Source organism: Salvelinus sp. IW2-2015, linkage group LG27, assembly GCF_002910315.2.
Source record: "Salvelinus sp. IW2-2015 linkage group LG27, ASM291031v2, whole genome shotgun sequence".
Lineage (NCBI taxonomy): Eukaryota > Metazoa > Chordata > Actinopteri > Salmoniformes > Salmonidae > Salvelinus > Salvelinus sp. IW2-2015.
In genome coordinates, this window is record NC_036867.1 from 14,265,712 (window position 1) to 14,288,718 (window position 23,007).

Here is a 23,007-nt window from a genome sequence, read left to right on the forward strand (position 1 = left end):
TTACTATGACCCCTGCCTCTGGAAATAGCCTGCGAGAGAATCTCAGGGGGCCGAAACACACCTTTTAGCTTTGTTGTTCCTTAGGGTGCTTTAAAAAATGTTATCCTCTTATGTTGTTGTGCAGTAAATATTCCTGCTTTTATTTTCACCGTTTTTATTTATGTTTTTTCCTGTAAAGCGCATTGCTTTGCATTCATGTCTAAAATGTGCTACAGTGGGGCAAAAAAGTATTTAGTCAGCCACCAATTGTGCAAGTTCTCCCACTTAAAAAGATGAGAGACGCCTGTAATTTCATCATAGGTACACTTCAACTATGACAGACAAAATGAGAAAAAAAATCCAGAAAATCACATTGTAGGATTTTTTATGAATTTTATTTGTAAATTATGGTGGAAATAAGTTATTGGTCACCTACAAACAAGCAAGATTTCTGGCACTCACAGACCTGTAACTTCTTCTTTAAGAGGCTCCTCTGTCCTCCACTCGTTACCTGTATTAATGGCACCTGTTTGAACTTGTTATCAGTATAAAAGACACCTGTCCACAACCTCAAACAGTCACACTCCAAACTCCACTATGGCCAAGACCAAAGAGCTGTCAAAGGACACCAGAAACAAAATTGTAGACCTGCACCAGGCTGGGAAGACTGAATCTGCAATAGGTAAGCAGCTTGGTTTGAAGAAATCAACTGTGTGAGCATTATTAGGAAATGGAAGACATACAAGACCACTGATAATCTCCCTCGATCTGGGGTCCACGCAAGATCTCACCCCGTGGTCAAAATGATCACAAGAACGGTGAGCAAAAAATCCAGAACCACACGGGGGGACCTAGTGAATGACCTGCAGAGAGCTGGGACCAAAGTAACAAAGCCTACCATCAGTTACACACTACGCCGCCAGGGACTCAAATCCTGCAGTGCCAGACGTGTCCCCCTGCTTAAGCCAGTACATGTCCAGGCCCTCTGAAGTTGGCTAGAGAGCATTTGGATGATCCAGAAGAAGATTGGGAGAATGTCTGTGGTCAGATGAAACCAAAATTAACTTTTTGGTAAAAACTCAACTCGTCGTGTTTGGAGGACAAAGAATGCTGAGTTGCATCCAAAGAACACCATACCTACTGTGAAGCATGGGGGTGGAAAACATCATGCTTTGGGGCTGTTTCTGCAAAGGGACCAGGACGACTGATCCGTGTAAAGGAAAGAATGAATGGGGCCATGTATCGTGAGATTTTGAGTGAAAACCTCCTTCATCAGCAAGGGCATTGAAAGATGAAACGTGGCTGGGTCTTTCAGCATGACAATGATCCAAACACACCGCCCGGGCAACGAAGGAGTGGCTTCGTAGAAGCATTTCAAGGTCCTGGAGTGGCCTAGCCAGTCTCCAGATCTCACCCATAGAAAATATGGGAGGGAGTTGAAAGTCCGTGTTGCCCAAGACACAGCCCCAAAACATCACTGCTCTAGAGGAGATCTGCATGGAGGAATGGGCCAAAATACCAGCAAGTGTGTGAAAACTTGTGAAGACTTCAGAAAACGTTTGACCTCTGTCATTGCCAACAAAGGGTATATAACAAAGTATTGAGATAAACTTTTGTTATTGACCAAATACTTATTTTCCACCATAATTTGCAAATAAATTCATAAAAAATCCTACAATGTGATTTTCTGGATTTTTTTTCTCATTTTGTCTGTCATAGTTGAAGTGTACCTATGATGAAAATTACAGACCTCTCTCATCTTTTTAAGTGGGAGAACTTGCACAATTGGTGGCTGACTAAATACTTTTTTCCCCACTGTATATAAATAAAGCTGGATTTGAGCAGTGCAGTAATACCTTGCAATACAAAAGAATATCCCGAAATATAAAAAATATAAAAATAAATATCAGAACTAGCAATGTCAGAGTCTGGAATATATATGAACTCAGCAAAAAAATTAAAGTCCTTTTTCAGGACCCTGTCTTTTAAAGATAATGAGTACAAATTCAAATAACTTCACAGATCTTCATTGTAAAGGGTTTAAACACTGTTTCCCATGCTTGTTCAATGAACCATAAACAATTAATGAACATGCACCTGTGGAACGGTTGTTAAGACACTAACAGCTTACAGACGGTAGGCAATTAAGGTCACAGTTATGAAACTTAGGACACTAAAGAGGCCTTCCTACTGAAAACACCAAAAGAAAGATGCCCAGGCCAATGCTCATCTGCGTGAATTGCCTTAGGCATGCTGCAGATGTGGCCAGGGCAATAAATTGCAATGTCCGTACTGTGAGACGCCTAAGACAGCGCTACAGAGAGACAGGACGGACAGCTGATCGTCCTCGCACTGGCAGACCACGTGTAACAACACCAGCACAGAATCGGTACATCCAAACATCACACCTGCGGGACAGGGACAGGATGGTAACAACAACTGCCTGAGTTACACCAGGAACGCACAATCCTCCATCAGTGCTCAGACTGTCCGCAATAGGCTGAGAGAGGCTGGACTGAGGGCTTGTAGGCCTGTTGTAAGGCTGTTCCTCACCAAGACAACACTGGCAATGCTATGCGCCACAAAACCACCGTCGCTGAGCCAGACAGGACTGGCAAAAAGTGCTTCTCACTGACGAGTCGCGGTTTTGTCTCACTAGGGGTGATGGTTGGATTCGCGTTTATCGTTGAAGGAATGAGCGTTACACCGAGGCCTGTACTCTGGAGCGGGATCGATTTGGAGGTGGAGGGTCTGTCATGGTCTGGGGGTGATCTCAACGCTGTGCGTTACAGTGAAGACATCCTCCTCCTCATGTGGTACCCTTCCTGCAGGCTCATCCTGACATGACCCTCCAGCAGGACAATGCCACCAGCCATACTGCTCATTCTGTGCGTGATTTCCTGCAGACAGGAATGTCAGTGTTCTGCCGTGGCCAGCGAAGAGCCCGGATTCAATCCATTGAGCACGTCTGGGACCTTTTGGATCGGAGGGTGAGGGCTAGGGCCATTCCCCCCGAAATGTCTGGGAACTGGCAGGTGCCTTGGTGGAAGAGTGGGGTAACATCTCACAGCAAGACCTGGCAAATCTGGTGCAGTCCATGAGGGATGCACTGCTGTACTTAATGCAGCTGGTGGCCACACCAGATACTGACTGTTACTTTTGATTTTGAACCCCCTTTGTTCAGGGACACATGATTCCATTTCTGTTAGTCACATGTCTGTGGAACTTGTTCAGTTTATGTCTCAGTTGTTGAATCTTGTTATGTCCATACAAATATTTACACATGTTAAGTTAGCTGAAAATAAACACAGTTGACAGTGAGAGTTTTTTGTTTTTATTTTTTGCTAGTATATATATATATATTAAATATACAGTGCATCGGAAAGTATCCAGACCCCTTGTCCTTCCCCCAAAATGTACAGTTTTATTCTAAAATGGATTAAATAGTTTATTTCCCTCATCTACACACAATACCCCATGATTACAAAGCAAAAACAGGTTTTAAGAAATTTTTGCAAATGTATTAAAAATTTAAAACAGAAAATAAAGGCACAAATACAACATGTACATAAGTATCAGACTCTTTACTCAGTACTTTGTTGAAGCACCTTTGGCAGAGATTACAGCCTGAGTCTTCTTGGGTATGACGCTACAAGCTTGGACACCTGCCATTGGGGAGTTTCTCACATTTTTCTCTGCAGATCCTCTTAAGATCTGTCAGGTTGGCTGGGAGCGTCGCTTCCCAGTGATTTTCCGGTCTCTCCAGAGATGTTCGATTGGGTTCAAGTCCAGGCTCTGGCTGGGACACTCGGACATTCTTGGTTTGTCTCTGAAGCCACTCCTGCGTTGTCTTTGCTGCGTGCTTAGGGTTGTGTCCTGTTGGAAAGTGAACCTTTGCTTCAGTCTGAGGTTCTGAGCGTCTGTGAGCAGGTTTCATCAAGGATCTCTCTGTACTTTGCTCCATTCATCTTTCCTTGATCCTGGACTAGTCTCCCAGTCCCTGCCGCTGAAAAACATCCCCACTGCATGATGCTGCCACACCCACGCTTCACCGTAGGGATGGTGCCAGTTTTCCTCCAGACATGACACTTGGCATTCAGACCAAAGAGTTCAATCTTGGTTTCATCAGACCAGAGAATCTTGTTTCTCATGGTGTGAGAGTCCTTTAGGTGCCTTTTGGCAAACTCCAAGAGGCTGTCATGTGCCTTTTACTGGGAGTGGCTTCCCTCTGGTCACTCTACCATAAAGGCCTGAGTGCTGCCGAGATGGCTGTCATTCTGGAAGGTTCTCCTCTATCTCCACAGAGGAACTCTGTGGAGATCTGTCAGAGTGACTATTGGGTTCTTGGTCACCTCCCTGACCAAGGCCCTTCTCCACTGATTGCTCAGTTGGCCGTGCGGCAGCTCTAAGAGAGTCTTGGTGGTTCCAAACTTCTTTAATTTAAGAATGATCCTGTTTGATGGTTCGTCTGAGGGCATAGCGGGATTTCTTATAAGCATCTGGGATAGAGTCCCGCTCCTTGAAAGCAGCAGCTCAACCCTTAGCTCAGTGTGGATGTTGCCTGTAATCCATGGCTCCTCTGGATGAGCATTTTCTTGTTTGCTTATGGCTTTATACAYCTCGTTGAGTGTGYTCTTAGTGCCAGCATTGGTTTGTGTTGGTAATTAGACAGCTACGAAAAATATAGATGAAAACTCTCTTGGTAAATAGTGTGGTCTATACCTTATCATGAGATACTCTACCTCAGGTGACCAAAACCTTGAGACTTCCTGAATATTTGATTTTGCGCACCAGCTGTTATTGACAAATAGACACAGACCACCATCCCTTGTCTTGAACGGAGCTCATAGTCTTGAACGGAGCTTATCCATTTTATTCTCCAGCYATTAGACGTTACCCACTCGCCAACAAATTCTCACAAGGCAACCGGACCTGCGTSCCCTGTATCGGCGTATTTTCTTCATGCGAGCGATGGGGATTTGGGCCTGGTCTGGTATCTGGAGTAAATCCTTTGTGTACGACTCATTAAATAAAAAATCTTTGRCCAGTTCGAGATGAGTAATCGCTGTTCTGATATCCAGAAGTTATTTTCGGTCATAAGAGATGGTGGCAGAAACATTATGTACAAAATAAATTACAAACAARACGATAAAACGCACAATAGCACAATTGGTTAGGAGCGCGTAAAACGMCAGCCATCTCCTCCGGCACCATTCTTCTCTCATGGTCAGTCTATGTCAGGGTGCACTTTCATTTTTTGGCCCTACCACTACACAGCTTTGATTATTTGAATCAGCTGTGTAGTGCTAGGGCAAAAACCAAAATGTGCACCCAGTGGGGTCCCGGGAAAGAGTTTGGGAAACCCTGGTCTATGTCATGGAAAGAGCAGGTGCTCTTAATGGTTTCCATACTCAGCGTATATTTAAGCACAAAGGCCCGAGGGGGTGTGGTTGGACCCAGTTGCAGAGAAGGGACCAGACGAGGAATCGTTAAGGATAGACATAAATACTTTACTGATAAACAGTAGCCGCAGGATCACAGTACACTGGGGAAAAACAACAAACAAAAAGTCTCAAAAACTCACTCAGGAAGCACGCACGCACGCACGTACTCACGCACGCACGCTAGACAATTTAAGCTCCTCCAAAGGAAACCAGAAAACACATCTCTTTTAACAGGGAACTCATGAGTAATAAGACACACCTGAGTGTCATTAATGTCTCTAGAACGGTCTCTGCCGCCCTCTGGTGACAGGTGGAACCATGACAGGTACAGTATATGGCCAATAGACCATGGCTAAGGGCTGTTCTTAGGCACGATGCAACGCGGTGTACCTGAATACAGCCCTTAGCCGTGGTATATTGGCAATGTACCACAAACACCCGAGGTGCCTTATTGCTGTCATAAACTGGTTATCAATGTAATGAGAGCAGTAAAAATAAATGTTTTGTCATACCCGTGGTATACGGTCTGATATATAACGGCTTCCGGCCAATCAGCATTCAGGGCTCGAACCACCCGGTTTATAATAGCTGATATACAGCTCGTTTCACATATACTTCAACGAGCATGACTCCAATGATTAAAGAATGTCATGCATGGGGGATTTATGAAGATCAATGTGACTGTTATCCTCTAACAGGCCAGTTGCAACGCAACATTATGGTGATCATGTGTACGGCATACCACTTTTAGCTGTATTTCCAAATCACCACTTAAAGTGGGGAACTAGATCTTCCACTAATGCAGACAACAATACTAAATCAAATGGATGTTTATACCTTCCAAGACCATAAACATAATTTCATGAGAGAATCAGAAGCAGGGCCTCCATTTTAATTATTATCTTTGGGTGGAAATCTGGTCCTGCTTTGCTCAGCAGCTGGAGCCCTTTCAGGCAAATACATTAATTTGCACCTCTACAATGCTGGCAGCAGCCAGTCGTGAGAATAAAAAACATTACAATAGCAGGTTTACAAAACAAAGATGGGAGAGTGTTAAAAAATGTGTCATTTTTTGGTGAACAAAAACAGTCCAATTCCAGGAAGAAGGATTAGAACTGGGTGAGACTTTTTCACAACACAGTCAGTCAGTCGGTCGGGCAGCTGGGCTAATGGGATATGTGTTTGCTTTGACCTGAATCTGGCACCTGTCCCACTCCTTCAAAACATCTGGGATTGACTTGGTTCCCGGAGAGGCTTATTAGAGCCTGGCAAAGTCCACCCATGTATTAAAGTTCTCCATAAAGAGGGGTAATTGCTGCCCACTGGATTACCCAATTCATGCTTGTAATCACACATACTGCTTGTTTAAAGGGCTACGGCAGAACCAGAGAGAAGGAACAACAGGGTCTCAGTCTGAATCTCCTGCAAAACCTCAGAGGTCGAACAAGTTCAGCACTGTGCCAGGAAGAGTAAGTAAGAGGTAACACGGGGTGAAAGCTAACAGCTTGGCTTGATTTGGCCAGTTTAGAGAAGACATAGTTTGCACTATTTTACACATAAAGGCTTGTTTCGTTTTGACTAGCGCCTAGCCAAAAGAGTMTGCTGAGTGTACTCCCTTAAAAGACCTTTGCCTGAAAAATGAGAAAAAGCAGCAATAGTGCTGTTTGTCCATCTTAAGATGCCGTAGGCAGTATACACTTCAACAAAATAGTCAGAACTGAATGTCGGACACATCCAATGGGCATTATCTCACACCTAGAGAAGATTGTAAAAGGTCAGCACAATATCTGGTAAGGGATGGAATGCACTTAACTCTTATTCTCTTCATGAATTCAATTAAAGATMAACAAAAGGTGAGCACTTAATTTCTCTTAACACGTCTTAATAGACCACAAATATCTGAGTGTGTCTAGGACAATAGTTAACTTGACATATTGTTATATTTTTATAAGGTCGTAATTAGTTAAGTGGTTGGTGTTGAGCTTGTTAAGTTGACCCCATGCAGAGAAAGAGGGAGAAGAAAAGGGAGGGGGACAACGAGGGAGCGAAAGAGAGACACAGTTTTAAGGGAGAGAGTGTCCTTTGGCAGTGTAGTGTTTGTGCTCATGATTGACAGGTATCTGTTGTATCTCTCTTACCCAGGGACTCCAGGGAGGCAGTGTGATGACTGAGTGACACACTGGACTGACAGCTGGGAGTCTGACTGGCTCTTTGGCAACGTGTTAACATCTGCATGTTGGCTGAAGAGCACCATGACTTCAGATTGTGTGACAGAGGAATGTCCATTCAATTAGGGTTATGAAAGACAAAGCAGGATCGAAGTGTCTGTGCAAGCACGGGCCAAGGTACACTACATGACCAAAAGTATGTGGACACCTGCTCGTCGATCTCATTCCAAAATCATGGGCATTAATATGGAGTTGGTCCCCACTTTGCTGCTATAACAGCCTCCACTCTTTAGGGAAGGCTTTCCACTAGATGTTGGAACGTTGCTATGAGGACTTGCTTCCATTCAGCCACAAGAGCATTAGTGAGGTCCGGCACTGATGTTGGGCGATTAGGCCTGGCTCGCAGMCGGCGTTCCAATTCATCCCAAAGGTGTTCGATGGGGTTGAGGTCAGGGCTACTGTGCAGMCCAGTCAAGTTCGTCCACACCGATCTCAACAAACKATTTCTGTATGGACCTCGCTTTGTGCACATGGGCATTGTCATGCTGAAACAGCAAAGGGCCTTCCCCAAACTGTTGCCACAAAGTTGGAAGCACAGAATTTTCTAGAACGTCATTGCATGCTGTAGCGTTAAGATTTCCCTTCACTGGAACTAAGGGGCCCAGCCCGGAACCATGAAAAACAGACAGCACCAGACCATTATTCCTCCTCCAAACTGGTGGTGAAGCGTGATTCATCACTCCAGAGAACGCGTTTCCACTGCTCCAGTGTCCAATGGCGGCGAGCATTACACCACTCCAGCCAAAGCTTGGCATTGGACATGGTGATCTTAGGCTTGTGTGTGGCTGCTCGGCCATGGAAACCCATTTCATGAAGCTCCCGAAAAACAGTTACTGTGCTGACGTTGCTTCCAGAGGCAGTTTGGAACTCAGTAGTYAGTGTTGCAATCGAGGACAGACAATTTTTACGCGCTCCTCGCTTCAGCGGTCCCGTTCTGTGAGCTTGTGTGGCCTTCTACTTCCACGGCTGAGCCGTTGTTGCTCCTAGACGTTTCGACTTCACAGCACTTACAGTTGACCGGGGCAGCTCTAACAGGGCAGAAATMTAATGAACTGACTTGTTGGAAAGGTCGCATCCTATGACGGTGCCACGTTGAAAGTCACTGAGCTCTTCAGTATGGCCATTCTATTGCCAATGTTTGTATATGGAGATTGCATAGCTGTGTGTTCGATTTTATACACCTGTCAGCAAAGGGTGTGGGGCTGAAATAGCCAAATCCACTKATTTGAAGGGGTGTCCACATACTTTTGTATATATAGTGTATTTACTACAATCACTCTTTAATAAATATCCAATGCCACTTCCCCTGAGCTGTCCACAAAGACAGCCTACTGCACTAGTAAAGCTATGTCTCATAAGCTCATAGCAGGAGGCCATTCACAGAAGCCKGAGCCATGTTAAATTCATGAAGAGTCGATCGGTGTTGAGTCACATTTTATTCTTCTCTGGCCCCTGCATGCAAAAGACCTGCTCACTTCTCGCCAGGKTGCTGAAACAAGAATGAGATGCATTCAAATTTGAAAATGCAAATCTCCTATAATCCCTTAAGCATGGAGGACAGGAGTTATTTTTATTGAGGCGGTGGTGAGATTTCTTCCGCCATGGTAATGATTATGGACAATAATGCGAGAGAGGATATGAACTTGTAGGGTTCTGAGGGATTGACAGGTAAATAATAAGGTTAGATGTTCATTGATCACATCCCTGAAATAAAACTCTTCTGGTAGTTTCACATTTGCCTTGCTTTGGGGTTTAGGTAAAGAAGCCTAAACCTCTAACAAAATGCCTCTTGGGTTAAGGTTGCATGACATCTCTAGTTTTTGGAAAGTCTGGTTTTAGTCTGAGGGGAAAAGTATTTGAAGTAGGAATGTTAATGTTTTGTTGGCCTCATGACCTTGCTCCTTCCTGTAGGCCCCTTAATCCTCTCATGCTGCTGGTTGGGGGGAGGGGGATGACCTTTGGGTTCAATAATGAGACTGCAAGGCTGTTATTCTTCGGGCTTGTAATAGTTTTGACCCTGTTGCTATGCTTTGAGGCATCTTGGCAATACAATTGCACATACTGTATCTTCAGTTTATAGAGCACTGATAGGCGAATACAGTATATCCTAGACTGTCACCCCACCGCTATACGTCAAATGCGACTGAGAGCGTCCAACACAGCGAAGCAGAACACATCGAGCACTTGTCCTCGCGTTTGCCCAACACTGTGAGTCAAAACCTGAATTTCACAAAGGGACTCATACAGCGGTGAATCAGCTGCGAGCTGTTGCTCAAAACCAGAATTCCTCATAAAACTACAGGAGTAAATGCCTTACATGAGTCATGGCATTTATTCTCTCAGACACTGCGCAGATTACTAAAAGCAACTTTTAAAGAGAGCGGCGCCATCTCCTTTGCATCGAACAAGATGGATATTAATATTTAATGCAGAATAGGAAAATGGAGGCCAATTGAAAAAGCTCTACTTCTCCCTACTGTCAATGAGAAATGGATCGCCGGATGCCTTATGCTTTAAATTATGCAAATCTTAATGGCTCTGTCAGTAGTAATATGCACTTTTCAGATGTATCTCTACTACTCAAAATTAGCATGTCAGAATGAAGGAAGAAGTAGGAAGAATGTTAATCAAACCAACCATACAAAACAGGGCTAAAATCAACATTTTGCCACTCAAACGGCTGTAGGCCAAAGAGTAACGCTTGAGTTTTGACATTGAGAATTACACACCGGTGGCACTCTCAAACTGCGTAGTGACACTGCGGCATGGATCCAAGGTGGCAGGGAAGTCATGACATTTAGACAACGGTAACATCTACGGAGGAGGCTTGCAGGAGGCGTCAGCCATTCCTCGAAGATTTCYTCCCATGCCAGCTCCCTTGTCAGAGGGAGCGCGAGAATGAGAAGACTCAAGTGGAAAACGGTGACGGATACCGCACTGTATACGATGGCCCTAAAGGGCCTCATCAATGAACGCTCTCACATGTTGTCAATGGCTTAATAAAGTCCGTTACCATACAAATGTCCATACTCATGACCTACCAAGGTAATATAGGCCTAATCAGTTCAGAGATTACACTAGCACAAAGGCAGTATTCATCAGTGCAACATATCAAGCATTACAAGTGAAAACGGTTTAAAATTGCAGCACTTTTTTCAAACAAGAGGATCGAGAGGATCGCCGCCCCTGTTAACGACAGACTCGAATTGGTTGTGTTGGACACCATCTGGTGTGTTGTTTGCTTTCACGGAGCTCCTGCCTCGTTCAGATCTCAGCCCCATGACACTGGGCGATATGGGTTCACACCGTGTCCTGGCAACATGATCTAGCCACACTACTGCACCTGACAGACACTATTCTTAGGCCAGGCCAGGAAGACCTTTCTCTTTCTCCCGTTGCACTCCTCTTGGTACTCCGGGGCCATGTTCATTCGGCAACCAACGGGGGGGGTGGGGGGGGGMGGGTGTGAGACTGAACCAGGGTGAGACTACATGKACTTGTCCAATGAGAAATGCTAATTTGCGTTTTCCATTGCAAAACATTTTCCATCGTGTGCCCTAATGTACACAACCAGGCTGCAGTGGAGAGAGACTGGGCTGAGGCCGTTAGTGGACTTGGTTRAGGCACAGCAGGCAGCCAGCCACTCCAAGTCTTCCCTACCAGGTGGCCAGAGGGTAAACAATACCTGGAAATGCCATGTGCTGTGCTGTGTGAAAGGCTGACAGCCCAATGTAGACACGGACTGGCAGTTGTTTGGATTACATCCTTTGTTTCTGCTCCCGGACATCAGACAGTAATAGGCCACTTAAGAAGATTGATCACCAATGTCAGTTATTTCATTAACGCTTTTGTAGCGTTTATTAACACCTCTGAACTATCCATCTGTGTTTGCTAGAGTAGGAATGTGCATGTCAGCATATATTCTATATGTTTGCTTCAAAGGCAAACACACCGTCATTTCGTGAACGTTTATGACCAAGGGCTGAGATGAACTGATTTGTGTGGCAACAATGTTTTATTATTAGTTAGGAGAACGTTTAAAAGCCACCGACAGATCAACTCGATATCTGGAGTGATGTGAATATTAACTAGTGTGGTAAAATGCAGAGTTGGAAATAGGATTACTGTACAGTCGTACTAGCATACTAGCTGCTGGTGTAACAAAGTACTCTCATGTCTGGCAGACCCATAAAAGGAGGGCCATAAAACATGTCTTCACAACCAATAAAGGTGAATTACAGTGGGGTGMGAAATTATTGACACCCTTAATAAAGATGAGCAAAAATGACTATATCAAATAAATAATTAAATTACTGAGCTATATTGTATGCGCCAAAGAACTAGGAAATTATTATATTATTTTTTTACACTAATACAATTGCTCAGAGGAAGAGATTTTGTTTAACAAGTACTACATTTTTTTCTTTCATTTAGGTAGGGGTCAAAATGATTGACACCSCTGTTTTCAATACCTTTRAATACCTCACCGTGCGAGGATTGGACTGAGATTGAGACTAATGTTGATTTTGTGGCCAATGAACCATTTATTTGTGGATTTTGATGTGTGCTTGGAGTTATTATCTCGCTTTAAGATCCTCTTATGATCAAGTTTCYGCCTCATGGCAGAGGCAACCAGGTTTTTGGAAAAAATATCCTGTTACTGGGTAAAGTTCATGATGCCGTTGACCTTAACAAGGACGCCAGGACCAGTAGGTATGGGGTTATTTTCTGCTGATGCATTCTCATTTCGACACCAAACCCACCACTGGTGTATGTGGCCAAAGAGCTCTATTTTCATGGCATCTGACCAAAGCACCGGTTCCAATCCAAGTGCCAATGCCACTTAACATACTCTGCCCAAGCCTAAACAGTGCTGTCAATAATTTTGACACCTACTTGTTTGAGAGAAAAAAAGTATTACATGTTGAACAAAATCTCTTTCTCTGAGCAATTGTATTCGTTTAAAATAATATAATTTCCCATTTTTTTGGAGCATATAATAAACTCAGTATTTATTTTATACAGTCATTTTTGCTAATCTTTATCAAGGGTGTCAATCATTTCGGACCCCACTGTACATTTGTAAAGGATGAGAAAATACAGTACCCCTTCGGTGTGGACTGTGGAGTATCAAATGAGGGGTACACTGTACATTATGCCCAAGGCGAGATTCCCGTGCCATCTGAACTCCTCTGCTTTTCAGTGATACAGGACACTGTCTGCCTGCCACAATGTCATAAAACCATTCATTCATAAATCTTCTGATGCGCCCAAAGGAGGAGGGACATTATATCACTACTTCATACAAACAGTGGCCATCATTCCAGGTGAGAAAACCTCCTGTCGACGCACAGATATGAAGCCAATTCTGAGACCAGGTTCTTGTGGTAACGGTAGCCAGGTGTGCTACACTTTAGTAATGCATGTTGGGTCAATGGGTTGTTATGATGGATCAGGTTTAACTGCAGTCTTATTCTATATCTTCATTAAGGAGGTCCTCCCTTAAAGGCAAGATATTCCAACACGAACATTGGCCATGCGCAGAGGGTGACCATCCTATCGCCACTGGCCACAGAACATCGGCCGTAATTTCCCAACGATTCTACATTGAATCGTTATCATTTGTCGATACCCAGCAGGTGATCTACCTCGCATGGCTGATGTTCGTGTGGGTCTGTCTTGTTTTTTGGAATTATATCCAACAGGCCTTACCAGATAGATTCGTAAGCAATTCTTGAAGACTAACGTAATACTTTTTTGCTATTTTCATCTTGATGCTTGCTTTTTTATTTTGTCTGAAGTCTATGTGTTCCACAATGACAGATAATCCAACAGACTCTCCATGAAAGTGTACATGTAATTCAGTCTGATTGGATATCATCCATGGCCATTGTTATATCTTAACACCCCTGGACTCCAACGATGTGATGAGGGGGGATTCATTTCTGTTAAGTGCTTTTGCATAACAGCGAGTGTTTATTTAAGACAAGACATGACATGACCGCTTCCCATGCAGGGGACATCGCGGTGGGTGTCATTCCACATGGAGCAGCTGTTACCCAGGCCCGGCGAGAAAGTCTGCATCAGGAAGCCTGATCATCAGGAAGCAGCGGTCATTAGAGAGATCTCTTTAAGCAAGGCAGCACTTACAGCCAGCCGGGACATGACAGGGGCTTACAAGGGCTAGCTATGCCTGTGMCTTGGACTGAGCTGAGGGCTTGGTGGCCATTAGGATAATTGTTTGCTTGAGGACGTGTGTCAGTTACAGTAACCGCATGAATTTGATCACTGTAATATCATGTAGGCCTACTGTAAAGTACTGGAACTGTAAAGTTCAACTATTCTTGTTTTTTAAGATACATCAACTTTCTCCATGACAGGCATGTCAAGCATGCACCTTGTAATAAGTTGCCATGGAGAAGCAAACATGTGCGTAAAMCCGTAGGTGCACATTGGTGGCCCCTGTTCCCCCCTTCTGTCTCACAACAAAGACTTGGAAGTGCAACAGTGAGCAGTGACACRTGTACAAAACTATGCAKATATATGTGRCTGTCAATCATCATTCTCACACAGTCCCTCAACAGTCATGAATTTACATTYAAACAACAAGKGATAAGATGTACTTTATTGTCCATTAATTTACAGAGAACGMAAATGTGTCTTTATGCTCACAACCCCCACCCCCCGAGACACACACCCACATACCACGAGGGYCTGGAAGCAAGGGGTCAGCCGCAGRGCAGTGCCCCTGGAGCAATTATAGGGGGTTAAGTGCCTTGCTCATGGGCACAACGACAGGCGATGGTATCTAGCATGATGCCAGCAACCCTCTGGTTGCCGGCTCACTTCGCACAAGATAATCTGGTCTGAGCTGGGATTGAAACCAGCAACCCTCCAGTTACTTTCCCGCTTGTCTAACTACTGTCATTCCATCCCTGTAGTCCAATCTACACCGCTACTACTATTGCTGTAATAGTGGATACAAGCATGKTATGATGGAAAATGTGTCTCTCTAGGGAGGATTATTTTGGCAAAGATCTCTCCCCTGCCCCCCTGGGGTTAAGTGGTGAAGGGGCGTTGGGCTGCAGGGGGCGGAGGGCTCACTCATCGATGGGCCTCTTTCATTATCCGCTGCTCCCTGGACTATTGATTATCTCCCCAGCTAGGCAACAGATAAAAGGTCCCACTCTTACAGGTCAGGGWAGAGTAGAGTCGCTCCAACAGGGCCCTTGGGGAAGAATAGAACTCCAAAGGGCATGGAATGGAATGTACACTCCTTCCGAATAGGATGATAAGAAACCAAGGATGGGCAAGAGTATTCATTTTTGAGGGGGGGGGGCTTTGTCTCAATTAAATAAAATGATCTATGTGGCATTGCTACACACAAGGATATACCACAACATTACATTTGAAATTCTTAATTTCATAAAACGACAAACTTTTGAATGTAGTTTTTAATGATGTACACACGTTTCATAAAAGTGGCGCGCACTATAGTCAGAGTCCCCATGTGTAGCAACGTGAAGTGGGAGATCTCTAATCAATGAAAAATGTAAATCAAATTACGTAATTAAGTTAGCTAAAAGTGAAGGAGTAGGCTACAATGAGCAACTGACAGGTAGACTGTTGTTTAATCTGAATGGAGTTGTTGTAGACAAGGATAGGGAGCACAGCAAAATAGCCTCAACTAGCTGGCTATCTTAGCTAGCTTCTTTACATCAATTTGATCCAGTAAAGACCGGCACTGTCAGATGGGATGACAGGTAACGTATGGTATTTACAAGTTTGTCTAAATAGCGGGAATCAGTGGCTACTTTCTCTCTCCKCTCCCTCCKGTGTCATACACACCAGCCCCTGCCRATCACCCYCCCACATATCTCTCCAGAGTCGCGCAGGCTGTGCAGCAAGTAATTGTCTAAGTGTAAACAAAAGTTACCAAAAAATACARGTATTTCAACTGTTTTTCAAAACATTCATGAGATTATTTGAATAGTGAAATTATTTCAAATGCCTATTCGTGTTTGATCTTAAAAAGGGATGGAAWTTTGTGATGACTCAACACATTGCTTTTGTCATGCTTTCTGAGGTKCATCTGGCTGTCCTCCTGTAAGGGCTGCACAAACACCCAAACCAGACACTAAGATTGCCCCAAATAAGCAGTGCACTAGAAAGCTTTGAAATCAAGTAGCCGAGTTGGCGACTACTTAGCCTGGGTGCCAGTCTGTTTCTGCTTTCTTGCCAACTCTTTATGGAATTGTCGTGTTTGGCATGACAATGAGTGACAAGGAGTTGGCAAAGTAAGATAACACAAACAGACCTGGGACCAGGCTAGTCACTGCTAGCTAGGGGTTTTGCAATGATGTATAAATTGACAGCGATTGCTAATAAAAACATGACACACAATTGACAAAGATGAAACAAGGCCTGGAAAAACCAACATGAGCCAACTTAGTARAAATCTGCTCCTCGTTCACTCAGCCTATCCCCATCACACAGAACTACCCTACGTCTTGACCTCTTTCTCCCCTCTCTATCCATATGAAATCCTGCGACTAGTGAGGACCGGCCGCCTGACAACTTGCCCGCTCGACTCCATCCCCTCATCCCTTCTCCAGACCATCTCTAGAGACCTTCTCCCATTCCTCACTTCCCTCATCAACTCATCCCCGATCACTGGCTGCGTCCCGTCTGACTTCAAAATGGTCCGAGTCGCTCCCCTCAAGAAACCAACACTAGACTCGTCTGACGTCAWAAACTACAGACCAGTATCCCTTCTTTATTATCTTTCCAAAACACTTGATTGTGCTGTCTCTGACCAACTCTCTCGCTATCTCGCTCATAACAATATTTTTGACCCTAACCAGTCAGGCTTCAAGATGGGTCACTCAACCGAGAGTCCTCTACTCTGTGTCACAGAGGCTCTCCGCACTGTCAAAGCTGACTCTCTCTCCTTTGTTCTCATCCTCCTAGATCTATCCGCTGCAGTGGACACCGTGAACCATAAGATCCTCCTCTCCACCCTTTCAGGGCTGGGCGTCTCAGGCTCTGCACACTCTTGGATTGCATCCTACCTGGCAGGCCGCTCTGACCAGGTGATGTAGAGAGGATCTGTGTCTGCACCACGTACTCTCACTACTGGTGTCCCCCAGGGCTCGGTTCTAGGCCCTCTCCTCTTCTCTCTATACACCAAGTCATTCCGCTCCATCATATCCTCACATGGTCTTGCCTATCATTGCTATGCGGATGGCACTTAACTACTTTCTCCAGGTGGCGACACGCATCTCTGRGTGCCTGGCAGATATCTCAGCTTGGATGTCGGCCCACCACCTCAAGCTCAACCTCGACAAGACTGAGCTGCTCTTCCTCCCYGGGAAGGCCTGCCCACTCCAAGACCTCTCCGTCARGGTTGACAACTCCACAGTGRCCCCCTCCCAGAGTGCAAAGAACATRGGCGTGACCCTGGACAACACCCTGTCGTTCTCTGCAAACATCAAAGCAGTGACTCGCTCCTGCAGGTTCATGCTCTACAACACTCTTAGAGTACGACCCTACCTCACACAGGACGRGGCGCAGGTCCTAATCCAGGCATTTGTCTTCTCCCGTCTGGACTACTGCAACTCACTGTTGGCTGGGCTCCCCGCTTGTGCCMTCAAACCCCTACAACTTATCCAGAACGCTGCAGCCCGCCTGGTGTTCAACCTTACCAAGTTCTCCCATATCACCCRGCTCCTCCACACACTCCACTGGCTTCCAGTTGAAGCTCGCATCCACTACAACACCATAGTACTTGCCTACAGAGCAACAAGAGGAACTGCCCCTCCCTACCTTCAGGCTATGCTCAAACCCTACATCCCAACCRGAGAACTCCGCTCTGCCACCTCTGGTCTTTTGACTCTCTCACCCCTACGGGAGGGCAGTTCCCGCTCAGCCCAGTCCAAGCTCTTCTCAGTCCTGGCACCCCATGGTGGAACCAGCTTCCCGCTGAAGATAAGAAAGCAAAGTCCCGGCCCATCTTCAGAAAACATCTGAAACCCTACCTCTTCAAAAAAGTATCTTAAATAATCCCCCCGTGATATGTGGTTGTCCCACCTAGCTATCTTCAGATGAATTCACTAACTGTAAGTCGCTCTGCATAAGAGCGTCTACTAAATGACTCAAATGTAAATGTAAAATAGATTACATCAAAAGCGTGTCTCTGCCTGCCACAGAATTACTGTCTTCCTAATGCCCACATTGATTTCTTCCCATGTCTAGGTGAAGGGGCAGGGTAGGTTTAACCTAATCAGTCACTCCAACAAGCAGGATTGATCTGGCTTCTGACAGACASCAAATTGTTTCTGCCTGCTTGAGACACATGACAAAGGCTTCACACATGACAAAGGCTTCAGCTTAACGTCTTGTTCTGCCTTTCACATGGATGTCAATGGAAAACAACACATGGATATCGGATGTAATTGATGACAGAAAATGRCTTCCTTTGGCTAGTATTTCAACCTCTGGAGCCCTGCTTACCTAGTCTGTCTCTGAAAGCAATCAAACCACTGTCTGATAAGGTCTGAGGAGTAATATTGGCCAACTAACTCCTAAGGATATAAAACCAATATACTTAACATTGCCRATAGCTTGTTCTGCTTAGGACAGAAACAAACTCTTATAAGCATTTGGTTCACCATGAGTAAAGACAACAAWAATACCATGTGCTGGAATAGAAAGATGTGTGTCCAGCCAGACTAACCTTTCCCCTATTGACTTCTTTATTGACCATCTAAATGCACTCAGTATGCTGCCAGCCTGGACACACCTAGGGCTGCAGAATGGTGCAACAGGAATTCTAAACAATGTGACTCCGTGGATAGCAATGTGACTCTAAACAATGTGACTCAGTGGATAGCACTGAGCACTTACTCAAAACAGTCCAGTTTTTTTTATTGTATCAATGAGCTCATTGTCCTATAATTTATGATTCAGCTCGAGCTCATAAAAAGAAATCACACAATAGAACAAAAGCACTCATCATGTAGCTTGATAAGTGTTCTGTATTATAACCATGTAATAGGCCAATCATCATTCATACATATTAGAGAAGCAGTCAACGGTAAAGGTAATAGCGTGATTCCATGGAAAGGTCAACCTGAGCATGTACAGATAAAGTTAGTCATTTCCAAGTGAAACCACMTTCTTAAGGTTTACACACTGTATGTGTGCCATTTAGAGGTTGAATGTAAAAGACAAAAGATTTAAGTGCCTTTGAATGGGTAGGTGTCGGTTTGTGTCAAGAACTGCAACGCTGCTGGGTTTTTCACACTCAACAATTTCCCCTGTGTATCAAGAACGGTCCACCACCCAAAGGACATCCAGCCAARTTGACACAACTCTGTGGGAAGCATTGGAGTCAACACTGGCCAGCATCCTTGAAGAACACTTTTGACACCTTGTAGAGTCCATGCCCCAATGAATTGAGGCTGTTCTAAGCGCAAAGGGGGAGGGGGGGGACAACTCAATATTAGGAAGGTGTTCCTAATGTTTGGTATACTCAGTGTATGTTGGAGTTCAGGCTTTATTTGACCAGTTTAATTAGGAAATTGCATTAATTTGGTTGGACAATTACAGAGTGGGAGGCCAAGTCTCAAAAAAGGATTATCAGACAACCAAATTTCATGGCTTTTAGAAAGGGTCTCACAGCTGTTCCACAGTGTTAGATATGACGATGAGATGTTATGAAGCAATACAGACCAAATTGAAGGGTCTTGAGTTTTGTTTGCATGTTCTGCTATCTTGTAAAGAATGGGGGTGACTGGGACAGGCAATGTAACATCCATAAGGTTTTTTAGGAAAGGTTTTTGTAAAACAATCACCTTACATGTTACACCTTAAACCTCACCGTGCACCTTATTGTTCTGGATTATGTGTGTATATTGTTTTGAGTTTTTATTGATCGGTATTACTGCACTGTCGGAGCTAGAAACACAAGCATTTTGCTGCACCTGCGAAAACATCTGCAAATCTATGAACGCGACCAAAAAACTTTGATTTGATTTTACATTGGATCATCTTGAAACTTCCTCTGTAAAGCCAACTTTCAGCAAGGTTTTATATGGTCTATAATTGGTTTCTCTCTTTTCATTGTCAGTATCCTTGTTCAGRGTTARGATATGCGTAACATCCATAAAGGTTGTGGATGTGATGGATTTTGATGTATCGTGTCTTAGCTTCAGCAGCTTGCGCATCGACAGAATTTTGMTCTGAGAAGTATTCTTCAGGCTTTTCCTGAAGCAATTGTTGATATCTCTAAAATCATGTGTTCTAGCTAAGATTCTCTTGGAAAATATATGCTGAAATGCATGTGTCATACATGGCAGTACTGTTTTTTAGATAGAAAGATGAGAAGAGTATTTATCAACTATCTGTGAATAGATGTTTATTAAGTCACACGCACAGGGTCGCAGATGTAGTTGCAGTGTATGGTGAAATACAGTGCAGGTGTGAATGAAACATTATTACAAAATTAAATAATAATAATATATACATATTTACAACTGTGAATGATAAATAGTCCTGGAGTGTATATTGTAAATGAAAAGCCTCCCAAAATATACTGACTTCATTCAGTGTCCAGAAAAGTGGATTGGCAGTAAAGACACATGTATAGTCTAATTTACATATTTTGTTACAATATTTCAGAAAAAAGTTGATACAAAAACATCTCATATTTGTGTCTACATTCAACTGGTAAAGGTTATTTGTTATATACACTACCACAAAGGTTTTAGAACACATTCAAGGGTTTTTCTTTATTTTTAAAATGTTCTACATTGTAGAATAATAGTGAAGACATCAAAACTATGAAATAACACATACGGAATCATGTAGTATCCAAAAAAGTGTTAAACAAATCAACATATATTTGAGATTCTTCAAAGTAGCCACCCTTTGCCTTGATGACAGCTTTGACAGACTTTTGCTAATATGTTCAGTCTCCCCAAAAAGCTTGTCCATTTCATGTACAATCCATATCTTTATTTCGCATACATGCCAATATTTAGAAGTTCAGTTTTTGGGGGTACTACAGACACACACATCTATATTTAGTTTTTCTATTCTGTGAGACATTAAAATTGTGATTTTGCATGCAAATGTAATGTCCATAACGCTGGAATCGCCCAGTAAAAGGTGAGATGTTACATGCTACACATGAATGAAAGTCTCATTCATGAATTGTTGCATCCTATCGATGTGCCCTCCCTCTCCTCTCCTAGAAGCATTAGTACTATTTTGAAATGAGAACATCGTAAGAGTGTCACTGGCGGGTTTATGGTAATGTATGACAGACAAAGTGACCCAGAAACCAGCAAACACACTGATGTGTAATCAATGAGTGGAAAAACACTGGGAGCGACGGTGGGAGGTGGTGTGTGTATGTGAGCGTTGTTGGCCAACCGTGTCTGTCATGTGAAGTACGCTGTGTTGGAGAGAGATAGGAGGGAGGTCAGGCAGTTGTGGGAAGCACGGTGGAAGCTACGGGTGTTCCACAGAGATAACCTTCAGTTTCAATGCTGAAGCCTTATCTTCTCTAGAACTATAGAAGCGGCACTTGCTACTCACTAGGCAGGGCCATTCTGTTCTGATGCAGTTGTTGATGATGGAGTTCGTTTTTCTAACTGTCTTCCAGACAGGTCTGATGAACTACATTGTATTGTATTAACCATWTTGGGCACACCATTGTGGTCAGCATTGCCTCTGTGTTGCCCTTATCATTAGTGAGGCAGATTGTATCTGCAATGTGGCTAAATATCATATTCATACAATTTTATTACTGTATAATACAGCAAGTGCAATTTCTTAATAGTCTAAAAATCATAGATCCAACACAGATAATTTGGAAAAATATAATAATTGTCAAACCATTGCCAGTATAAGCTCTTAATGATATGAGGGCTCGGTTCAATAAGTAGTCCATCACTCCACAATAATTGTGTGTTCCATGCTATTAATTTGATAAGGGCCCACGCCCTTTTCTGTTAAAGAATAGAACTGAGGAGCGGTTTAAAGACTACTGTAGGGGTTGCACCTGCTGCTGCTACAACAATACAGACATCCAGGCACCACCATCCAACCCCCAATAATAGGTTATTAGATACATTACGACGGATAGGCCTAGCAGACGTCTCATGTTCCATACGGACTGATGTTTTTTTCTTGTCTCTTTAGCTGTTAATATGTGTAGCCTACAAGGCAGCAATGGAAATGCCTGCAGCAGTTGATTCACCGGCGTAACCAAATAGATAAACCAACCTGCTCCTTTCGCTTTTGCCAGCGACCGCATGGGCTTTCTTCGAGGATTTCACTCTCATCTTCACTCTCCTCCTCCTTCCCCTCGGACCCTGAATTCCTCTCCGGGACGGACATAGTCATTGTATTCCGTGTTTTATGTTATTCCCCGTTGGTTTCACTCGAATGTAGCGCAGACGTCGGCGCGAATAAAGGTTTCACAAAACACCTTAGAAATGTACGCCGTATAAAGTTCAAATAAAAAGCTTCAATAAATTATGTAATATTCATGTTATTATGTTAAACAAGGAAAAAGGTTCCAGTCTAGTGCGCGCACTCAACTGTATGCAAAATAGATTGCGAAATGTTGCCCCTACTATCCGTATTCACAGATGAAGAGCAAAACCACTCGTATAGAAAAAGCCTGTATGGGAAAGACGAAGTTGTTTTCCGATGCCTCCCTTTGTTTCGTTATTTACTTTTACCATTTACGGTATGAAGTATTTGTTTTTTACATATTTCACCACCATGCGTCATGTCGGTGTTGTTGGTTCAGTTGCTTCACCTATGTGAAGCTAGACACTAACGATTAGCCACAAAAGTGGAATTGTCGGTTTGCCTTCAAAATAAAAGTCTCTCATTGAAAGTGCTGCAAACGGATATAAATCAGTCTACTCAGTGACACCCACACAGAACACAACCGTGAAGAGTTTACACAAATATTAGCGTCATAGCTCTTATTGTGGAACTTTAACTATGCGGAATCAACTCACTATCCAGGCTATTGGACCCTGAACATCTACCCCCAAGTCATACAACTGCTAAATAGTTAGTCCAGCTCGCTGTTTGGTTAACTGCGCATTGACCCACCTTTGCACTCTCTTTAGACTCATCACATTGCAGTGCATTCAGAAAGTATTCAGACCCCTTCACTTTTTCCATATTTTGTTATGTTAAAATTGATTAAATAGTTTCCCCCCTCATCAATCTACACACAATACCCCATAATGACAAAGCAAAAACAGTACAGCACATGTATTATTATTTTTTACCCGGAAATATCACATTTACATAAGTATTCAGACCCT

At 43.6% G+C, this 23,007-nt stretch overlaps 1 protein-coding gene across 1 annotated transcript in view; it reads right to left on the reverse strand.

The window, feature by feature from the left end:
* Positions 1-22,511, reverse strand: part of LOC111953594 (nuclear receptor-binding protein 2) — a 53,158-nt gene extending 30,647 nt beyond the window's left edge. The window contains exon 1 of the mRNA XM_023972972.2: positions 21,944-22,511. Within this exon, the coding sequence (XP_023828740.1) occupies positions 21,944-22,063 (120 nt within the window). The 5' untranslated portion in view covers positions 22,064-22,511. The remainder of the gene's footprint in view (positions 1-21,943) is intronic.
* Between the last annotated feature and the right edge of the window lie 496 nt (positions 22,512-23,007).